Source organism: Leptonychotes weddellii, chromosome 4, assembly GCF_054177405.1.
Source record: "Leptonychotes weddellii isolate Sample4059 chromosome 4, ASM5417740v2, whole genome shotgun sequence".
Classification (NCBI taxonomy): Eukaryota; Metazoa; Chordata; class Mammalia; order Carnivora; family Phocidae; genus Leptonychotes; species Leptonychotes weddellii.
The window spans coordinates 95230238-95252514 of record NC_138372.1 but is presented as its reverse complement, the minus strand read 5'-3'; the positions used below and the strand labels follow the sequence as shown (position 1 = coordinate 95252514).

Here is a 22277-nt window from a genome sequence, read left to right as displayed (position 1 = left end):
ACAAGATAGGGAAAGAACCTTAAGGAGAAGGAAAAGCATGCAGGCACGACAGAGAATTGGGAGGTGGTGCTAGGACAGGATGAGGCAGGAGGTGAGGCTTGAAAGGCAGGGAGAGGCCAAATTATTAAGGATCTTGAATGCCATGTTAATGGTAGTTATCACCTACTAAACCGTCTAAGTGCTTACTAAATCCTGTGTGAAGCAGTTTACAAGGAATATATCTCTTAACCTTTTCAACAACTTTATTCTTTTTATTATTTATTATTAATACATATAATGTATTATTTGTTTCAGGGGTAAGGTCTGTGATTCATTAGTCTTACACAATACACAGCGCTCACCACAACACATACGCACCCCAATGTCCATCACCCAGCCACCCCATTCCCCCACCCCTTTTTCAACAACTTTAAAAGGTAGATACTATTAGTCCCATCTTATTATTTTTCTTAAGTAAGCTCCATGCCCAAGTGGGGCTTGAACTCACGACCCTGATATCAAGAGTCGCACGCTCTACCCGCTGAGCCAGCCCGGCGCCCCGAGTCTCACTTTTACAGATGAGAAAACCGAGATTCCGCCACTTGTTCAAAATCACACAGCTAGACGACCTTAAACTCAAACTCAAGTCTGGTTGGCTCTAAAGCTATGCTTTTAACCACACTACTATTCTGGCTCAAGGATTTTGGACTTTAACCTGTAGATGCTAGGGAGCCATTAAAGATCTTTGAGCAGAAGAGTGACAAAGCCTGGGTTTTTAGAAAGGTTCACTACTAGAAGCAGACTGGAAAACGGATTGGGGGGGGGGCGGTGTCTGACCTCTAATAAGTGAAAATTTGTTGATTCCCAAATTATGGACTTAGGATAGTGAGGCTCCAGGTGACACCTAGTCGAATCATTCCACAGTTCAGGTCCGCGCGGGCTAGGGAGGGGGGAGCTTGGGGGTGGTCTCCGCGTACCCAGTGGGCGGGGCTGTAGAGTGAAGAAGGCTTGGCAGACGCGACTGGAAGCCTCTCGACGCTCTGCTACTTCTGCCTGTGGAGGACGGGCTTCCGCCGCCGCCTGCCACCCGCAGGTAGTGGTGTCGAGCGCCGAGCTCCGATAGCCGCACTGGGTGAGGGGCCGCTGGTAGCGGCGTAGTCTCGGTAGGCGGTATGAGTTTGGCTGGGGGCCGGGCCCCCCGGAAGACCGCGGGGAACCGGCTTTCTGGGCTCCTGGAGGCAGAGGAGGAAGATGAGTTCTACCAGACGACTTATGGGGGTTTCACAGAGGCAAGAGCCGGGCCCAGGAAGAGGGAAGGGAGGAAGCTAAAAGGAGTCCTGAACGGAGAAACCTCGGACAAAGAAGGGGGCGGGGAATGGAGAGGAGCCCTGGGAGCTGATACTAGAGACCGGGTGGGAGAGTCGCCGGGGGATAAATTGGAGCCTTAGAGAGGAGAGTCCTGGATGGGGTTGGAGGGGTCAGGGATGGAGGGGCTCTCCGGAGGCACCCCAGAATATGGAAGAAACCAACTGTGTACTTCTCTAGTTGCATGTTTCACTGCACTTCTGACGTCTAACAACGTACGCGAGCTCGTCGTAGTCACTCGTTGGCCCACTGCCTGGTTATCCACCTGAAGTATGGAAAGGAATCTTAAAAAGAGGGGCTTAGCCTACTCTTTTTTCAGCTTTCAAATCTTAATGTAAATGTCTCCTTAGTTAACCCTTCCTTAACTGCTCTAAAAAGTGGCCCATTTATTTCTTTAGTAGAATATATTTCAAATTGTAATTAGATTTGGTTTGCCTGCTTGTTTATACTTTCCTATTAGGTTGTAAGCTCTGTAAGTTTAGAAATGGCTTGTCTTCTTCAACGGTATACGTCCATTCTCTGGATTGGATTGGATTGGTACTGGTACTGATTGAATCTGTCCATTTTTAAAATACCTGTTGAGAAACTAGGGCAAACCAACCACTGTTTTAAGTTCTAGGGAAGCAGAGAGTATTAAAAACACCACTTTGTTCTTCGTATTCCAGACCCCAATGGGGGAACCAGATGAATTAATAGTTGAAATATTGTGTGATAAGGAGTAAAATAACCGGTAAGCATAGGGTGCTTTGGTAACATGTGGGAGCCAGAGTCATTGGTCAGGATTGACATCCCTGGGGGACATGATGTTTAAACTTACTACAGTATGAAAAGTAGGCCTTGGCTGGATGAATAGTAGTAGGGCTGGGAGCAGGGTGAGGAAAAGGTTAACCCACCGAGAGGCTGGGGCAGAATGTGTAAAGGTACTGAGTCTCGGTCTGGTACATGCATGCTTACTCTCATTCTCCAAACCTTGTAGGAGAATAAAGGTTAGTAAGGCTGGAGGGAGTAGGCATAGGCCAGATCATGTTGGGCCTTGTGAACCATGTTAAAGAGTTTTGCTCTTCATCCAGAGGACTGAGAAGATTCATCAAAGTACCATGATCAAATTTGTACTTTAGAAAGCTCACTCTGTCATGAGGAGAATGGTTTGAAGGAGGTAGTGGGAGTAGAGAAACATGGGCAATACGTTTCAAGACAAATTAAGGAAATTGAATCCACAGGACTTGATGACTGGGAGTCATTACTTACACAGCCCTGACAACTATAGTTTAAAATAGAATGTTCACATCCCTCCCCCAAAGGCCATTTTCCTATTCCTGTCATTTTACGAGTCGTTATTTAATATGTACCCTTCATGTTTCCAAAAAGGATTAAAGGAGGCTTACCATACAAACAAAAAGTAGGAACAGTAAAAATAGAGACAGATCAGAAGTAATTGTACCAGGAGCCTCTGCTAAATTGGTAATAGCAATTGATATTACATTTAGCTGTGAACTTCCTGGCAGCCAAACCCTGAATTTCTTTTTTTTTTTTAAGATTTTATTTATTTATTTGACAGAGCGAGAGAGCACAAGCAGGGGGAGCAGCAGAGGGAGAGGAGAAGCAGGCTCCCTGCTGAGCAGGAAGCCCGATGTGGGGCTCGATCCCAGGACCTTGGGATCATGACCTGAGCCGAAGGCAGACGCTTAACCGACTGAGCCACCCAGGCGCCCCCCCCCACCCCGAGTTTCTTTCTTCAGTAAGAAAGAGGCATATATGTTCTTTAAGAGAAAAATTCATTCAGCATTAAATCCTAGGAAGAATTTCATCCTTATATAAGATATATAAAGTAACGGGGGTTCAGTAGATGATGTAGAAACATTTTCTTATCTAGTCGTGCCTATTATTGACTCCTGATAAAAGCCAAAGGAATGGTAGTAAATCCCTAACTTAGTGAAAGCATTTTGATTGGACACTAAGCTAATGTGTAGTTGAACTACTCATCTCTGGTGAGATTACTTAATACCAGGTTAGAGCTAGGGGATTAATGTGTTCCCAGGCTGTCTTTTACAAACATCAGTTGGGAGGAAATGATGGTCATCAGTGCAAGATTGAACTCTGGCTAGCTTGGAGTGTCAACTGCCTGTGCTATTTGCTTGCTTTGGCAGCATGTGTACCAAGATTAGCCTGTTGGTCTACATCACTGATTGAAGAGAGAGCCACATGTTTGAGGTGCCACCCTGCCCAGTTGACTCCCCTGCCCCCAACTGTTTTTCCCTTTATTTTTCATGTGGCTCCATTCTAGCCCTAACCTGTAGCCCCTCAATTCTAGGCTGTACTCCATGTTCTCTACTCCACTCAGCCAACCACCTCCAGAGCTTTCTGAAACACCCCTTTTATACAGTTTTTCTATCTCCCCAAATCTTCATTGGCTCTCCATTATACAGAGTATTAGTACCCAATTATTTTTCTGTTCCAACACACCTGAGGAATGAGACCTATTTCTCAGTAAGTTTACCTCAACTATGATTATCAGTAGTGGGACAAGGAGAGGGAGAGAATTGAGAATCACTGGCCTACAAATTAAAGTCATCAGTTTATTAACCTGATATGTAAGTTTCTCTATTGACTGAATTAATCTTTTCATGTCTTCTAGCCTTATAGGGCAGTTAGTTAATGTTGGAAGAAGGCTGTGCCCGAGTCAAAGGGAGTAGCTAGGAAGATTTTTTTTTTTTTAAAGATTTTATTTATTTATTTGAGAGACAGTGAGAGAGGGAACACAAGCAGGGGGAGTGGGAGAGGGAGAAGCAGGCTTCCCGCTCAGCAGGGAGCCTGATGTGGGGCTCGATCCCAGGACCCTGGGATCATGACCTGAGCCGAAGGCAGATGCTTAACGACTGAGCCACCCAGGCGCCCCAGCTAGGAAGATTTACCTAAGACAAACCTGCTTTACTTAGGTCTAAATCTACATAAACAAGGTATACACACTCTTGCTTCTGAACCTTTGTTCTTGCTATTCCATCTACCCATGATACCTCTGCCCTCTTGGCTGTCTAAACATTACCAGTATTTTAAACCATGACTCAAGTCCTCTTTGGTCTTTAGAGTCTAAAGCAGGGCTCAGCAAACCCTGACCTGCTGGCCAGATCTGACCCACTACCTGTTCTGTTCTGTCCCCTTCACAGTAAAAGTTTGACAACCCCTGCTCTAAAGGAATAAAGTCTAAAGTTTAGACCTTCCCAGACCACCAGTCTATGGGAAGTGTGCCTTCCTCTGAGCTCCTGTAACATTTTTAAAAAAAGATTTATATATTTATTTACTTGAGAGAGAGAGAGCGGGGGAGGGGCAGAGGGAGAGGGAGAGAGAATCCTCAAGCAGACTCCCTGCTGAGCGTGGAGCCTGACACGTGGCTCAGTCTCAGGACCCTGAGATCATGACCCTAGCTGAAATCAAGAGTTGGCCACTTAACAGACTGAGCCACCCAGGGGCCACTCCTGCAACATATTAGTACCATTTGATACTTTATAGTTGCCTTGTATTCAGACTTCCTTTTACAGTTATGTCCTGTCCTCTGCCAGACTGTGAGACCTCTGAAGGTAGAGGTCAAACCATATCCTTTTGTACCCCAACATTTAACACAACTTGTTACAGGTAAAGGGCAATCGATTAATGCTTGGAAGGGGTGGTGCTGGTGCCAAAGGCCATCAGCTTGGAAGGTTTCTTGCCTGAAGAAATTGAAGGCTGTGTTGGGAAGGAGAGTGGAGCAACTCTTACATCAAGAAAGCAAAAGGATTCTGTTCCTGGAGGGGCACTGATGACTCCAGTGACAGAACCTCATCTCCCTGTGTCCTCAGGAATCAGGAGATGATGAGTATCAAGGGGACCAGTCAGACACAGAGGATGAGGTGGACTCTGACTTTGACATTGACGAAGGGGATGAACCATCCAGTGATGGAGAAGCAGAAGAGCCAAGAAGGAAGCGCCGAGTAGTCACCAAAGCATATAAGGTGCTGGGGGTATCCTGGTTTTCTTGGACTTCCATAATTTCCTGTAATTTCTGTTGTGCCCTTCATGAAGTCCCAGTACTCTACCCCCCCAACCAGTCCAATTTCCTACAGTGCTAGTTTTCTTAAGATCCTCATCTTTCTCCTTATCACTTTTGTTCCCTGGTATCTGATTCCAATCTGTCCCCAGGAGCCTCTCAAGAGCTTGAGGCCTCGAAAGGTCAGCACTCCAGCTGGTAGCTCTCAGAAGGCCCGAGAAGAGAAGGCACTGCTGCCGCTAGAACTACAGGATGATGGCTCGGACAGTGAGTGGAGATGTTTGGGTCAATTGACAAAATTAGAACATAATGATAAAGCATTGTATCAGTGTTAAGTTTACTAAAGTTGATAACTATACTATGGTTATATAAGGAAAACCCTTATATATATTTTTAAAGATCTTATTTATTAGTGTACGCATGAGCAGGGGCAGGGGGGGCAGAGGCAGAGGGAGAAGCAGGCTCCCCACTCATGCGGGACTCGATCCCAGGACCCTGGGATCATGACCTGAGCCAAAGGCAGACGCTTAACGGACTAAGCCACCCAGATGCCCGGAAAACCCTTATTCTTAGGAAATATACACTGAGGTATTTAGGGTCAGGAGCTAGGATGTGTACAACTTAACCCTCAGATCATTTGGGAAAACACATGCAATGCAAATGGGGCAAAAGGTTAATAGGTGATCTGGGTAAAGGATACATAGGTATTCTGTGGACTCTTCTCGCAACTTTTTTGTAAGTTTGAAATGATTTCCAAATAAGTTTTAAAATTAAAAAAATAAATAAAGGAGGTGGACATGAATTCAAAGATTTCTTTCTCTCTGACTTCTTTCCCAGGTCGGAAGTCCATGCGTCAGTCTACAGCTGAGCATACAAGACAGACATTCCTTCGGGTACAAGAGAGGCAGGGCCAGTCACGGCGGCGAAAGGGGCCCCATTGTGAGCGGCCACTAACCCAGGAAGAGCTGCTCAGAGAGGCCAAGATCACAGAGGAGCTCAACTTACGTTCACTGGGTCAGTCTGTGGTTTTGAGAACAGAGGGAAGAGGGTTGAGGAGCATGAGAAAAGTGGAGACTGGAGAACCTGAGCAGCTGGGGAGATGGAGATCAGAACAAGGGAATCAAAGGAAGGAAATGCAGAGAGTGAGGGATGAGGAGCAAGGAACAAGGCAGTTAGGAGGGCTCTGAAGTACAAGTTATATTGAAGAGAAAGTGTATTGGTGTAAAATAAGAATTGCATAGAATTGAATTCAAATCCTAGTTCTGCTGTTCACTTTCTGTAAGACTGCCAGCAAACTACTTAACCTACTTGTATTTTGCTGTTCTGGTTTACGTAGTGGGGTGATAATGCCTAAATCATGAAAATTAGAAATTCACCAGAATTAGTACATGAGATGAACTATTTTAAAGTCAAGATTCTTTAAAATCTCTTCAGTTTATATGCTGAGTACACAATAGTGTACAGTAATAGATTGTACAAAACATGCATTTCTTTTTTTTTTTTTTTTGAGAGAGAGAGAATGCCGTGGGGTCAGGGTGGGTGGCAAAGGAAAAGGGAGAGAGAGAATCTCACAACCCTGAGATCAAGACCTGAGCTGAAAATCAGGGGGTTGGACACTTAACTGACTTGAGCCACCCAGGCGCCCCAGAACACACATTTCTTTATAGGGTGTTAAGAGTCTTAAATCATGAGAGGTACGTGAGGGAACAGCAGATTATACAATCCCATCAAATGCTCAATGTGGGGCATACTTTCATTGGGTGAAATAACACAGAATCAACTATAGTATTTAATTTGTTTTCTTTCTCTGTACCCCACCCCCCAGTCTTTCTTTCTCTGAATCTTTCTCTTACATGAGCAAGAATGTATAGTTGAATGTTTACAGCACAAATGTGGGGTGGAAGATTGTTTACGCAGATATCTGGAACCCAAGCCATTCCACTTTTATATTTCTCAAACTCAGATAACTCCAAAAGAACACGATGATTGAGAAAAGATTTACTTCAGTTCCAACATTTTTAGGATGTATTTTCACGATTGTTTCATTATATTGACTTTAAAATCGGATATTTAATCTTTATCTGTATGATGGTAATTCAGTACTTTCAAACAGTAGCTGTCCCTCAAAACAGAAATGACTGAGAGCCATCACAAACAGTGAGGTGACCTTGATGTCACTGTAATTATACTCCACATCCTTTGATCACATTGGTTGGTTTGGGCCACTGTAAGAAGGTAACTCCCAGGCTTCTTACATCAGTAACTGAGATAGAAGACCCTGCAGAAGCAGGCTCGGCAGGGGGAAAAATAAGTTCATTTTTGAACATGTTGAATTTGAGGAGTCTGGGAACAGGCCATGCAGTGCTGAGAGTTCAGTTCAGTATACACATCCGGGCTTAGACAAAAGATCTGGGCTGGAAACAGAAATTTGAAAGTCTGTAGAGTATAGATAGCATTGATGACGTTAGAATGGTCAGATCAGCCAGGGAGAAAGCTTGGGGAAGAGAAGACAGAGACGCAAAGAGAATTGTTTGAGAGAGAGTCTCTTCTGAGTGCTGCAGAGATGCCACTCAAGAGCAGAACAAAGAGGTCAGAGATGACCTTAAGGAGCACTTTTTGGGAACCATGCCATTTTGAAGCAGGCTTAAAAAGTTTGGCTGTGAGGGGTGGAGGAAGGAATAAAAGCTATAGGGTCTGGGGTGAATGTAGAGTTTTCCTTGTTTGTTTTATTCAAAGATTGGAGGAACTCTGTCTTTGGGGAGAAGCACCCTGAGTTTAATGATAGAGAAGCAAAAAAAGGATAGTTAATAGTGTGGGTTTTTGGAGAAGTGGGAGGTGGAGGGAAAGGGTAGCTAGAGCGCAGATGGAGGAATTGGCTTAAGTTAAGAAGGGAGGGTGGGAGGATGGCTTATAGTTGGAGGTTAGTAAACTCACAGCAGGACGTTGGAGTGGTTCTCATCTGATGTCTTTTAGGCACTATCACCTGTCAGATGTTGGGCATAGGGCTGAAAGCTTGAGGAGAGTGAAGAGTGTTTGAAATAGTTGAGATAGAATATTCTGCTGATGTTGGGGGAGTCTGTTGAATTTTGAGAACATGCGTTCATGGTAGTTCCAGTCTGCCCCATTGCATAATATTTCTCCAGGAGCACTCAGCAATCCAGGTCTGGGCCAGGGAGTTTGGATTGATGAGAGTGACTGAAATAACCTTGATTTACAAAGGAAAATGAAGACTGGAAGGAGCTGCTAGGGAGAGAGAATGTGGAGAGGTCCGTGTACGGGAGGTCTCAAGAAAGAACAGAGGTATCTAGAGTAGGGAGCAAACAGACCCAAAGGATAGGATGTTGTGGCCAGAGCCTGGGATGTGTGACTGTAGTATTTCAGAGCTGGGGCAGTTCCAGGCAATAACAAAGTATAGGCTGTAGCTGAAGCGGAATGGGATAGCTCAAGTGTCACGGACAGGAAAATTGTTAAGAGATGAGATTGGTAAAGAAACTGTGGGGATGGGATGTTGAAGGAGTTACCTGTGTACATGTTGAGGTCACCAGGGTAATGTAGGATGATAGGAGTGTGGTGGAGAGGAAGAGCAGAAAGCATTGCCTAAGTCTTCAGTGAGTGACGGAGTGAGCGTGCCAGGAAGGAGGAGTGGTCTAGCCTGGTGGCATACGTCTCAAAAGGGAAATGCAGATGGGTAGAGGAGCCGTGATCTAAAGCTGCAGCGTGGGCTCAACAGGACACAGGCACACCCTGCTTGGGATGTGGCAGGGGGAGCAGCCTCCACCAGAGGGCTACTGGGAGAGTGGTGGCCTGACGGGATCCCAGGCTTCCAGGAAGACAAGTTGTGGAAGGCCTGCTGAGTGAGGAACTTGGGGACATAGATGAGTTGGCTGATTATGGAGCAGGATTTCCAGAAGGTACAGGGAAGTGTTTGAAAGGAGAAGGGTTGGAAGGCTGGCTGAAGGGAAAGGAAGCAATATTACCAACCAGAATTCCAAGTACAAAAGAGGCTAAGTCATTGGTGGGGTTTCCAGAGCACACTTGTCTGGTCTGACTTTATCTAGAAGATTGTACCACATTTAAGAAACAAATTTGGAGTTCATTCAGAGGAAAGGGACAGGAATATTTTGACCTATTGAGCATTAACAGATACTTGTGGAGTGCCTGTAATGTGTGGAACACTGCATGGCCCTGATAATATATAGGTAATGTGAGTCACAGTCATTGTCCTTGAGGAGGAGACGTGTATATCAACCATGAACTGCCGTAGCACAGTGTCACAGGTCCAGCCAGGGGACTGTGGTGAATTAGCGGAGTGCTCAGAAGGAGAGGCAGTTATTCCGCTCAGCTCATTGTTGCCACGTGACAGTGCAGATGCAGGGTTGCCAGATTTCTTGTCATTTTAAGAGGAACCAGAAATCTCTTTATTTAAATGTAATTTCTTTGGGGCACCTGGGTGGCTCAGTCAGTTAAGCATCCAGCTCTTGATTTCAGCTCAGGTCATGATCTCAGGGTCCTGGGATAGAGCTCCACATCAGGATCCAAGCTCAGCAGGGAGTCTGCTTGAGGATTCTCTCCCTCTCCCCATCCCCCCATGCACTCACACGCTCTCTCCACTCCCCCAGATAAATACATCTTAAAAAAAATTTAAAAATACAATACAAAACAGATCACACAAAACACTTAAGTAGGCTGCCCAGCTTGCAACCTCTGAGAGTGTATCTCAAAGCCATGTTGTACGAGGAATGGCTCGACGGAATGGGCATTGTGATCAGCCTGGAGAGACATGGACGCTAATTTCAACTGTGTAAAGGACTGTCATGTGGAAGACAGATTAGAACTGCATCCTTTATAGCCCAAAAAGGTAAAACTGTCATCAGTCATCGTATTTCAGCTTAAAATAGGAAGGAACTCTGTAACGACTAAAGATGCCTGAAGACGCAGCATGCTGCTCTTGCTGGGATCAAGTGGACAGGGCAGCTGTAGAGGAATACGGAGGGAAACAGGCTCCTTATCCAAGGGTCCCTGAATAGCGCTGAAGTCCCACTGTTCTGAGTGCATGAGGAACCAAGTGGACAGGAGAGATGGGCAGAGAGGATGTCGGCGGCAAACAGAAAACGTCAGAAGTAGAGGTGCTAGGGGGCCTCAGAGGATTTGCATGAATGGCTTAGGCAGGGACTAGACAGCCAGAAACGTCCTCAAAAGACTGTGGGACAGTGGTAGGTGTGGGCACAGGGGGAACTCACCATCCTCTCATTCCTTCCTTTGACCCTGAAGAGACATACGAGAGGCTCGAGGCTGACAAAAAGAAGCAGGTGCACAAGAAGCGGAAGTGCCCTGGGCCCATAATCACCTATCATTCGGTGACAGTGCCGCTTGTTGGGGAGCCAGGCCCGAAAGAGGAGAATGTGGATGTGGAAGGGTGAGTATGTCCTAGGGAAGAAGGGGAGAGAGGCTTCTCCCTGCCCTCCTCAACAATCCTCACACAGCTCTCTCTAACACGTGGATGTCCTTCAGAGTCCTCTTCCCTCAGCTTTTCTTTTAGCCTCTCCCCTCTCTCTTAGGTTTTTCCATCCAGCCCAGCTTGCTTTACCCCATCTGTCACTTAGATTCTCTCAGAAAGCTCCAATCACTCTGTCTCCTTCCTCTCTTTCCTTGCCTGTCTGATCTCATTCTTTATCTGTTGTTTTCCCTCCTCAGAGGTTTTTGTGTTTTTCTCTCTCTCTCTCCCCTTAGACTGGATCCTACTCCCACAGCTTCTGCACTGACTCCCCGTGCCGGCACTGGACCCGTCGTCCCTCCAGCTCGCTGTTCCCGTACCTTCATCACTTTTAGCGATGATGCAACATTTGAGGAATGGTTTCCCCAAGGGCGGCCCCCAAAGGTCCCTGTTCGGGAGGTCTGCCCCGTGACCCATCGGCCAGCCCTGTACCGGGACCCTGTCACAGACATCCCCTATGCCACTGCTCGAGCCTTCAAGATCATCCGTGAGGCCTACAAGAAGTACATCACTGCCCACGGACTGCCGCCCACTGCCTCGGCACTGGGCCCTGGCCCACCACCTCCTGAGCCCCTCCCTGGTTCTGGGCCCCGAGCCTTGCGCCAGAAAATTGTCATCAAATAAGGAGATGTTTAGTCCTTGGAAACCTCTTTCCTGCCCTGACTTGGGGCTCTTCATCATGTTTCCCCTTCTCTCCCTGCTTCTCCCCTTTGTCAGCTCTGAGCTTTGCCTAGCCCTTTTCTATATTTCTTTCCCCCCCACAGTGCCTACTGGTTTTGTGTTTTTTAATCTAATAAAAGAGCAAGATCCCCTTTGGTATCTGATCTAGAGTTGGGAGCAAGAAGTCTTCGTGAATGTCTGAGTAAATATGGGTCTTTATTTTGTTTAATAGCGTTTATTGTGAACTTCCCTTTTTAAATTCTAAGTATTCGGGCGCCTGGGTGGCTCAGTTGGTTGGGCGACTGCCTTCGGCTCAGGTCATGATCCTGGAGTCCCGGGATCGAGTCCCGCGTCGGGCTCCCTGCTTGGCAGGGAGCCTGCTTCTCCCTCTGACCCTAACCCCTCTCATGTGCTCTCGTTCTCTCGCTCTCAAATAAATAAATATCTTTAAAAAAAAAAAAAATTCTAAGTATTCATTCCTCCAGCTGGATTATAAGCACCTTTAAATTAGACATCCAAACAAAATTCTTATACTTAACCTTTATATCACCTTATATTCACTGCAAGGCACCAAGTAAGTAGGAACTAGGTGATTGTCCTAGAACAGTTTCTAGGACTCCGATTTCTATGCAGGAAGGAAAGGAAGTGCCATGGCTGTTAGTGGCCACTAGAGGCTCTCAGGGCTGGGCAGGGTATGGGGGCTGTGTATATGTGATCTCCCACTACCCCCCACCTGGCCAGAGCTAAAATAATAAAATGCTGAGCTCACTGTTCCCCCACCCTCTTCCCCGGCACCGGGCTCCTCCTGCTGCTGGGACAGTGCTCCAGTAGCACTGACAGACCAACCGACAGAAGGGGAGGTGAGAAGGGTGGTGGCCACCAGGACTGGTAGGTGGGGAAGGCAGGGGGCTTATGGGTCAGAGCCTGGTGGGAGATGGGAGGAGAGGGGTGGCTTCTATTGGGGATGATACGGAGTGTGTCTCTGTCCCTCGGCGTATGTTTCTGCCACCGTCCGTCCTATCTCTTAACCGTAGTTTACATTGTCAATGCAAGTATCTCACACACTTTCTGGATCTTTCATATTTGGCATGGTGTGTATGTGTAGCTTGTGTGTATTTTCCATAATGTAAAAGACTGTGCAAGTTTAATCTTACCACTGTTTTTAGAGAAACTTTATCGCATTTAGAAGGCATTTCCCACCCATTGGTCCGGTGTCACCTTCCCATCCAAAGCCAGGGACAATTGTGGGGACTCAGTCCCTTCTGAAACCGTCCCACCCTTCCCCCAACCTGGAAGTGCCCCAGCTCCTCTGAGCCCTTGCTTTCCCTTGGGATTTAGACTTTTAGCAAACATAAAAAGTGAAATCTCGATTCCCCCACAATAAAAGAAGAAACAAGGGTAGGGTAAGAGAACTCTTCCCCCAACCCCCTTGCTTTCTTAAGCCAGTTTAGGAAAAAGGCTGAATGATGGGGAAAAGAGGAGGAATTTCCCTGAAGTTCTCTGCCCCCCCTCCTTCCAATAGGATCCAGGCATGGGGCCAGCTGTGTTGGCAGGGGCCTTGGCAGCTGTACTTGGGCAAGAGGCACCAACAGGCGAGGTTATAGGGGAGGGTGCTGCCAGGATTTCTGTCATACAATGGGCAGACAAATCCAGCTTGGATGCCTGGGATCCCCATCCAGAGTGGTTGAAGCTGGGGAAGCAGGAAGAAGGAAGCTCTGATTCTAACTAAACAACCTAACCTTCCCCCATCTTCCCATGCCCAACTAGATTTCTAACCTCCAAGGCGTCTAGTTCATTGTTCTACCTCCTGGCTGGTCTATGTCCTGCTGCATCTGTGTACATCTTTCCATTATCCAATCACTTTCCCCATGTCCCCCAGGCTCCGTGAGTGCCACACAGTGGGGAGGGGGTGGGGGCCATCATGTCGTCGTATCAGAAGGAACTGGAGAAATACAGAGACATAGATGAAGATGAGATCCTAAGGACCCTGAGCCCCGAGGAGCTAGAGCAGCTGGACTGCGAGCTACAGGAGATGGACCCCGAGGTAGGGGCCCTAGCACAGGGAACCAGGGGCAGTTCCCAGGCATTTGGGAAGGGTGAGGGGCCCTGGGTGGCTAAGATTGGGGTGGCCTACAGGGCTTGGAGTCCCAAGGGGGCCAGGGAAAGGGTGTCTGTAGATGTTTTAGGGAGCCCTGGGGGTGCCCCAGATCGGAGAAGAGGTCCGACTTGCTCCCCAAAATTCATCCCTCAGAACATGCTCCTGCCAGCTGGACTAAGACAACGTGACCAGACAAAGAAGAGTCCAACGGGGCCGCTGGACCGGGATGCCCTTTTGCAGTACCTAGAGCAGCAGGCACTAGAGGTCAAAGAGCGTGATGACCTGGTGCCCTTCACAGGCGAGAAGAAAGGTATGGAGACCCTAACAACCATGCCTACCAAAACCCAAATGGTTGTCTCTCAAGTGTACCCCCTCCAGCTTCCCTCTCCCCTTCCAGCTCCTAGCTGCCCAGGGACTCGGCCACCCTGAAACCTACATGCCATCTTTCACTCTTCAACTTTTAGAAGAGATCAGGGGACCCAGGAATCCTGAGCTGGTAGAGGACTCAGGCTTTACAGTGGCCCCTAATGACCCAGACCTCCACCTGCTGGAGAAGGAAAGGAAGCTGGAGACCAGGATCTTAGGAGGAAAGACCTCTACCTCAACCACCCTTCATCTCCCCATCAGGGAAACCCTATATTCAGCCCAAGAAAGAAATTCCTGTACAGGAGCAGATCACTCTGGAGCCTGAACTGGAAGAGGCACTGGCCAATGCCACAGATGCTGAAATGTGTGACATTGCAGGTGGGCAGCTGTGGGACGCTGAGGAGGGTGAGGACACCAGGGCCAGGGGTTCCTACCCAGGGCCTGGGACTAGTGAGGAAGGCCCTGAACAGGACACGGATGTTAGAAAAAGCCTCAGGCCATGGTTTTTAATTTTTGTTTGTTTATATATTCACTCATTCATTTTTTTAATTTAATTTTATTTTTTTTAAGATTTTATTTATTTATTTGAGAGAGAGAGAGAGCACAAGAGGGGGGAGCGGGAGAGGGAGAAGCAGACTCCCTGCTGAGCAGGGAGTCTGATGCGGGACTCGATCCCGGGACTCCAGGATCATGACCTGAGCCGAAGGCAGTTGCTTAACCAACTGAGCCACCCAGGCGCCTCACTCATTCATTTTTTAATTTAGTAAGTTCACATCTCAAAGGCAATTTTATAGGAATTTTAAAGCAAATAGAAGTGGAACTATCCTGGGGCGCATGGATGGCTCAGTCGTTAAGCGTCTGCCTTCGGCTCAGGTCATGATCCCAAGATCCTGGGATCGAGCCCCGCATCTGGCTCCCTGCTCCGTGGGAAGCCTGCTTCTCCCTCTCCCACTCCCCCTGCTTGTGTTCCCTCTCTCGCTGTGTCTCTCTCTAGCAAATAAATAAAATCTTTTTTTTTTTTAAGATTTTATTTATTTATTTGAGAGAGAGTGAGAGAGAGCATGAGAGGGGAGAGGGTCAGAGGGAGAAGCAGACTCCCCACTGAGTGGGGAGCCCGATGTGGGACTCGATCCTGGGACTCCAGGATCATGACCTGAGCTGAAGGCAGTCGCTTAACCAACTGAGCCACCCAGGCGCCCCTAAATAAAATCTTAAAAAAAAAAAAAGTGGAACTATCCTGGCTGAAAACAGGAGGAAGTCTGACAGACTCCCTCGTGCTTTTTTTTTTTTTCCTGAATGTGGAACACTGTTGTTGTTTTTCCCTCCCTCACCCTCTGGGGGTTCCTTAGAGACCTTCCCTTAGCCCTGCCTCAGTTTTAAAAGCCACCACCTTAAGCAGTTCATGTAAGGGAACTCTGGGACCTAGGGAGATAGGAACCTCACTGGAAGAGTGGAGGAGGTCAGGCTTTAAAACTACAACCGATTCAGAATGAGGAGCGAGGACTGGGAAGAAACCTGTCTCCCCTCTACTTGCTCTCTCCAGCAATTCTGGGCATGTACACGCTGATGAGCAACAAGCAATACTATGACGCCATCTGCAGTGGAGAGATCTGCAACACGGAAGGCATTAGCAGTGAGTGTGTCTGGGGGCATGACACCCAGGGCTTTGGCAGGTGGTCCCAAGGTCTGAGGAAAGGTAGCAAAGGGTGAAACAAGGGGATCACGGAGAGAATGTGGTACATGAATAATAAGAGAACCAATGGGGAGGAGATTGTGGAGGACATGTTGGGGTTTCCTTCTGGCCCTCACCCACCAGGTGTGGTGCAACCTGACAAGTATAAGCCAGTGCCAGATGAGCCCCCAAATCCCACAAACATCGAGGAGATCCTAAAGAGTGTTCAAAACAACGACAAGGAGCTGGAGGAGGTGAACCTCAATAACATACAGGTATCTGACCTCCTCATTCTTCAAATAATAAATTCCCATTTAACTATGTGAGTCCCAGATATGTGAGTCCCTTAGCCCGCCATTTCTTCCCGACAGGACATCCCGATACCCATGCTAACGGAGTTATGTGAGGCCATGAAGACAAATACCTATGTCCGGAGCTTCAGTCTGGTGGCCACAAGGAGTGGTGACCCCATTGCCAATGTAAGGCAACTTGAAATCCCTAGCCCTCTCCCCATACCTTGACACGTACCCCTGCCAGGGCTGTCATAAGGGGCTGTGCTGGGGCTGCTATTCCCATCGTGTTCTTAGCATAGCCTGATGGGAGACTCTACCTTCACTCCTATGGCTCAACGCTCTGAGATCCTCAGATCACCTTCTGAGAGAGCCACAGCCCTCTCTTCCACCCACCAACTCCACTGCACACTTACCCTCTGTGCTTCCCCTACTACCTGCGCTCCCTTCTGTCTCCCTCTAGCCCCACCGACAGCTCCTCAAGGACTCTTCTCAAAGACCTGTGCTCCCTCTTGCTCCTGTTCTCTCTCTCCTCAGTCATTTGTGAAACCATCCCCTAATCCTAACCCAAGTCCCTACTACCCAGGCGGTGGCGGACATGTTGCGTGAGAATCGTAGCCTCCAGAGTCTGAACATTGAATCCAACTTCATCAGCAGCACAGGGCTCATGGCTGTGCTGAAGGCAGTTCGGGAAAATGCCACACTCACTGAGCTCCGTGTAGACAACCAGGTCAGCATTTCCTTCCCCTGGTCTTTGCATTCAGCTAATATTCACTGAGTCTCTTCCCTCGGGCAGCCACTGGGTCAGGATCTCATCTAATCTTATCTGAATTCTCTTCATTGTCTCTATGAAGGGAGCCAAGTCAGCATCTCTCATCACCCACTGTCACGAAACAAGCTTCTTTGACTCCCCAAAGGGTTGGTGGTGTGGGACCATGAACAACGCAGAGAGGGTAGCTGACAGGTCTCATCTCTCCCTCCCCCAGCGCCAGTGGCCTGGCGACGCAGTGGAGATGGAGATGGCCACCGTGCTCGAACAGTGTCCCTCCATTGTCCGCTTTGGCTACCACTTTACACAGCAGGGGCCACGAGCTCGGGCCGCCCAGGCCATGACCCGGAACAATGAACTACGTGAGTAAACGCAGACATGTTGTGTGGGGGAAAGGGCAAGGAGGGAGAGGATCCTCCTGAAAGCTGACTTAGTGACTAAGAGCCTGGGGTGCTGCCAAAACAAGAGTCACATGAGAAGTACATAAGTGACCAGAAAGTAGATAGAAAAGTCCCCTGCCCCAAATTTATACCTGTAGGAAGGTGGAAAAGAATCTAGACATACCTGTTTGTGGCCATGGTATTTTTACTTGCCATGTCATTTCTTATTTTGCTTTATTAATGGGGGGTGGGCATGCTTGCTGGCCTAAGACATTACCTCTTTATGAGTCTGGCCAAGGAACTGGAAAGGGGAAGAAGGGCACCTTTGCAGGAAGCAGGAGATGGAACAAAGATTTGTGTTTACTCTTTCCCGTTACAGGTCGCCAGCAAAAAAAGAGATAACACTACCTTTTCCCTTTACCAACTAGAGCTGGGAGCCCTGAATACCTAAATCCTCATCTCTCCCCCTTCCTGTAAATAAAGGCCCTTCTGTCCACTCTGCCTGCCTCCTTCCTTGGGCTTTGGGGTGGGAATCTTGGCGCTAACCCCCAAAGGTTACTGCCAATTCATCAGGGGATTATTTATACTCTGGGGATCAGCAGGCAAGAAGGTTCAAGTTACTAGGCGGAGGTGGGGGAGCTCCCTCCCTTGGTGTTCCCCATGGCCCTGCCAATGCTGTTAGTCCCTTCTGCTCTCATAGGGACCTACCCCAGCCCTCTTTCCAGATGTGGCCAGGCCCCCTGGTGCCTACCCACAACCGTCATGTGATCTGAAGGAGGAAAGGACTTTGAGTGGAGGTGGGGAAGAAGGCAGACAACATGAAGGGCAAAGACCTCCTTCTGACAGACTTATTAATAGGGCATTGGGCTGTGTGCAGCTGACGCTTGGCATGACTTTGGTAGAAGGTGGGGGAGGGGTTAGAAGTATGGGGAGCCATGTACATTGCAGGGAAGAGTTAGCCAGGATAAGAGTGCAGATGTGAAATCCTGAAATGGGGGGTGCCTGGGTGGCTCAGTCAGTTAAGCATCTGACTCTTGATCTCAAGTCTTGATCTCAGGGTCATGAGTTCAAGCCCCACCTCGGGCTCCACGCTGGGTGTTCAGCCTCCTTAAAAAAAAATCCACCAATGAAATCCTGAAATGGGACACGGAAGCCGACTCGAGGAAAGTTAGGCTCCCAGAGCCCGCTGAAATTTATTTGTGAACTAAATGGGGAAAGAGGGTGTCAGTCTAAGGGGAGATCAGGGGGTTCTTCTTCATCAGAGTCAAACTCAACATTCTCATCTTTTACCCAGCGACCTTGTCCATCTGGGATCCATCCAGAGCTAGAAATATCAGAGAAAATAGAATAGGTCAGGAAAAGAGGTTTAAGAAGTTAGTGGGGATAAGAAAAAAACAACTGAGAAGGATTGAAATAAGGAGAGTCAGAGAGAAAAGAGAAAACTTGAGGAAAGTGATTCTGCATACTCACCTTCGAAGGGTAAGGTAATGATCCAGGACTCGTCTTCTTGTGGGGCTCATGGGTGCAGAGGACGAGACAGTTGCTGGCTCTTTGGCCTGTGGGCCAACCCCAGGCATGGGTTCCCTAGTGATCTTCCCACTCTCGGGCTCAACCTCTGGGGGTGGCAAAGGGGAATGGGAGACAGAGGGACGAGGGGTTTCTGGTCTGGGTAGAGAAGAATCAATGTCTATAAAAGTGATAAAGGAAAAGGGCCAATTCTCCTATGACTCCCAACCCCTTACAGCAGTGCTTCCTAAACTGTGTTCCTCAAGATATTAATAAATGCCCTGCATAAAAAAGAATTTTGGAATCAATAAATTTTTAAAAGTCTAGGTTAAAATTTTTGAGGTTTTTTTAATCTTAAGACTTTGTAGAGCCCTTCAAATATACTAATATTACTATTCTTCAAGTAGGATTACAAAGTGCAATTTCTGAAACAAACAAACAAAGGCAAAATCCTCTTTTTCCTGAAATAGCAGTTAACATCTCTGGAATACTCGTATTCCTGAGAATACAATTTGGAATACCATCATTTTAGAGCCATTTATCTCCTCTGTCCCTCCCTACCTCTGGCTTTCCAACCCCACAGACCTGTACTTCCGGCGGCAGCAACTGTTATAGTAAGGAGCTCTGTGCAGAGCACTTTGGGTGGTAAGTCGAGTCTGGGTTAACAGAGGAGCCTGGTATGGAGATGGGAAACAGAGTCAGAGTCTTCAGAGCTAGAAAGAAGTCAAAGCCCTTCAAGCCTAAGGTGTGCAGCAGGCCCACCTGAAACACACCCCCCCCCCCCCCCCACTACCTCAGCCTTGGTCTCTGACGGCCTCAATTCATTCTGCTGTCTTGGACTCTGGTCCATTCCCTTTCCTGGCTGCTTCTTGCCATAGAAAAGCTGCAGGCCTGAGGATTGAGGGGAAGAGAATTAAAAACAGAACAGCAGAGTATCTGCAGACATTTGGAGTTTATTCTCTAACCCCCTGTCTTCCCTCAAACTTACTGGACAGATGTTTCTTGCCTGCACGGTGGGCAGTCAGCATGGCCAGGGTGTCCAGTACAGGTCGGTGGGGACAGATGGCACAAGCAAAGCTGGAGATGAGGAGAGAAGATATTTGGTCCCGGGTGAGTGGGGTCTGGGCTGTTGGTCCCACTTGACCTAGCAATCCTTTCCAAAGCCAAACTCTGAGGTCTCCCAATCTCCACCACCCACATCCCTGTCCCTCACTCCCCACCAAAGAATCCTAGATACTCCCGCTCTCCCCGCTTGATAACAAAATTTTATTAAGCTTCTAACCGCAGAACCCTCAGGCTTGATCACCCCTCGCGCTCACCGTCCATCCCGTAGCATCAGCGCCTCATCCTCTGGGATGTAACTGGCCAGCAGGTCCCCGACTCTTCGTTTCTACAGGGGGTAACGGGACGGCATCGGCCGGATAGGAGGGAGGGACGGAAGGGAAACGACAGGGACGAGGATTGAAAGGGAGTAAGGACCATGAGAACAGAAATCAGAGCGAAAAAGGGGTCACTACCCAGCTCTAGCCGCTCCCTCCCGCGTCCTCCCCCCAACCGCAGCTGTTGCCAGAGCAACAAAACAGCTCCTTCACAGGGCAGTGAAACTGCTCCCAACGCTCTCCTCTTGCGCTTACTTTAAGCACGTTGAGTTGACTCCAATCATCCCCTTCCCTCTTGAAAGACATTACGATTGAGTCCCAGAAGCGAGCAATTCTCCTGAGCCGCTTCCGCCGCTCCTTCCAGGCCACGGTAGCAAGAATGGGACTTCTCCTATTTCCTTCGGCTTTCTTTCCGGTTGGCCTCCTTATTGCCCTGGAAGCGCTTCCCTGTATGCGCCGCGCTACCCGAAAGCCCGCCCACAGCCTGCCGAGGGGACCGCACTTCCGGCGCGACCCGGCGACCCCGCACACGCGGGGCCTTTTGGGAAATGAAGTCTTTTTTTTTTTTTCAAGGAGCTTGCCGCCCAGCTGGCTCCTGGCCCTTGCATCTTGGCTGATTCGAGGCGTATGGGGAGACAAGAACCTAAACGTGGAGACCGATTTTGATGCTGTGACAGATTTGATGGGGAGCGGGCCTTGGAGGATCTCTGAGTGGAAAGTGAACTACAAACTCTCGCGGTCATCACGCGCCTCCTCTGCCGCCGACAGCCCACCAGGGGTGGGCCGGATTTATTCCTGACACTAGCGGACCAACCCCGCGACGGGGCGGAGCCAGGGAGTTGGGGGAACCCAGGAGGCGGGGGCTGCCCGACCTGGGGGCGGGTGGCAAACTGAGCGGAGTGTGGAGGAGGGTAGCTACAGTTCAAAGGTCAGAGGTCAACATAGCGAATTGTGAGAGGGTCGAAAGTCAGCAGGGTGCTAAGGATAGACTCAGGTAGGGACTGAATCCTCGGCACAGATTTGTGGGAAGGGGGCTTGGAAGGAGGACAAACGACAGCCGAGGGGGCGCGAAGTGCCGGGGGAGGCGGAGAGTTAGGAGAGGAGACAGAAGGGGAAAGGAATCCCCTGGATATCCATTCCTAGACCCCAGTCCCAACACTGTCGGGCACTTAGCCAGGCCTCCCTTAGTTGCAACCCCGGCTGTCAACAGGGTGAGGAGATGACTTCTCCCTCTAGACAGGCCCCCCTCGGGGGGTCAGGACTGCTTCAAGGGAGCCGGGCTCGTTCTTACGGAAGCCTGGTGCAGTCTGCCTGCTCCCCGGTGAGGGAAAGACGCCTGGAGCATCAGTTGGCCCCCGGAGACACCCTGGCTGGACTAGCACTCAAATACGGGGTGACGGTGAGTTTTCCACGATCGGCATGCAGACTACCATTTAGAAGAAATTTATTCCTCATTAGAATGTAATGACTCTTCTAAGCAACTTCCCCTGAAATTTTCCTGATTGTGGTCTGATCCACCTTTATCTTTTTGTTTTCCCATCTCAGTGTTGCCCTGTCTGGTTGGGACAAATCCTGTGCCACTATCCCAGTGGAGAGGAGCTGCTTCTATTTATTATGTCAGTCTCTATCCTAGAGGCTTTACATACATTGGCCCATTTGATTCTCACATCCCTATCAAACGTACAATTATTGTTTCCTGTTTACAGAAGAAGAAACTGAGACTTAGATTGGCTAACCAATTTGACCAAGATCAACTAACTAATGAGTATTAGAGTGGGAATTCAAACAGGTCTAACTCCAAAGCTCGTACTGTTAACCACATAGAAACTTTTTAATTGCAAGTGATTAAGCATTACAGCAAACAATGGAGAGCTGATTTCTAAGTTTTTATGAGACCAGTATTCTAACCACTCTAGTTCTAAGTTTTGTTTGTTTTTTGTTTTTTTTTTAAGATTCATGTATTTATTTGTGGAGGGTGGGGGTCTGAGGGGCAGAGGGAGAGATAGAAAGAATCCCAAGCAGACTCACAGGCAGGCATGGAGCCCCACTCGTGGCTCCACGCCAGGACCCTGAGACCAGGACCTGAGCAGAAATCAAGAGTCCATTGCTTAACTGACTGAGCCACCCAGGCACCCCAGTTCTAAGTTTTTATTTTTATTTATTTATTTTTTTTTAAGATTTTATTTATTTGAGACAGAGAGAATGAGAGACAGAGAGCATGAGAGGGAGGAGGGTCAGAGGGAGAAGCAGACTCCCCGCCGAGCAGGGAGCCCGACGCGGGACTCGATCCCGGGACTC

At 48.4% G+C, this 22277-nt stretch overlaps 4 protein-coding genes across 5 annotated transcripts in view; 3 read left to right on the top strand and 1 right to left on the bottom strand.

Moving 5' to 3' along the window:
• The first annotated feature begins 1065 nt into the window (after positions 1–1065).
• Positions 1066–11673, top strand: VPS72 (vacuolar protein sorting 72 homolog). Its single transcript, XM_006728360.3, has 6 exons — positions 1066–1268; positions 5178–5330; positions 5518–5632; positions 6203–6379; positions 10637–10781; positions 11096–11673. Exons 1-6 carry the CDS (start codon positions 1152–1154, stop codon positions 11481–11483), a joined length of 1095 nt encoding a protein of 364 aa, XP_006728423.1. The 5' UTR covers positions 1066–1151; the 3' UTR covers positions 11484–11673.
• Positions 11674–12272: 599 nt separating this feature from the next.
• TMOD4 (tropomodulin 4) lies at positions 12273–17593 on the top strand. 2 transcript variants are annotated; one of them, XM_031041068.2, is made up of 10 exons: positions 12273–12379; positions 13399–13563; positions 13771–13927; positions 14245–14361; positions 15527–15616; positions 15800–15930; positions 16027–16134; positions 16532–16675; positions 16932–17076; positions 17474–17593. In XM_031041068.2, exons 2-10 carry the CDS (start codon positions 13441–13443, stop codon positions 17494–17496), a joined length of 1038 nt encoding a protein of 345 aa, XP_030896928.1. In that variant the 5' UTR covers positions 12273–12379; positions 13399–13440; the 3' UTR covers positions 17497–17593. The 2 variants fall into 2 exon arrangements, with proteins under 2 accessions (XP_030896928.1, XP_006728420.1); XM_006728357.3 differs by having other exon boundaries at positions 12286–12407.
• A 659-nt stretch (positions 17594–18252) lies between these two features.
• On the bottom strand, positions 18253–20438 carry SCNM1 (sodium channel modifier 1). The gene is made up of 7 exons (XM_006728356.3): positions 20235–20438; positions 19920–19990; positions 19589–19677; positions 19394–19491; positions 19186–19274; positions 18565–18759; positions 18253–18418 (listed from the first exon to the last, which is right to left on the bottom strand). Exons 1-7 carry the CDS (start codon positions 20283–20285, stop codon positions 18319–18321), a joined length of 693 nt encoding a protein of 230 aa, XP_006728419.1. The 5' UTR covers positions 20286–20438; the 3' UTR covers positions 18253–18318.
• An 81-nt stretch (positions 20439–20519) lies between these two features.
• Positions 20520–22277, top strand: part of LYSMD1 (LysM domain containing 1) — a 7791-nt gene continuing 6033 nt past the window's right edge. The window contains exons 1-2 of the mRNA XM_081815940.1: positions 20520–20973; positions 21190–21378. Coding sequence (XP_081672066.1) covers positions 21199–21378 — 180 coding nt within the window. The 5' untranslated portion in view covers positions 20520–20973; positions 21190–21198. The remainder of the gene's footprint in view (positions 20974–21189; positions 21379–22277) is intronic.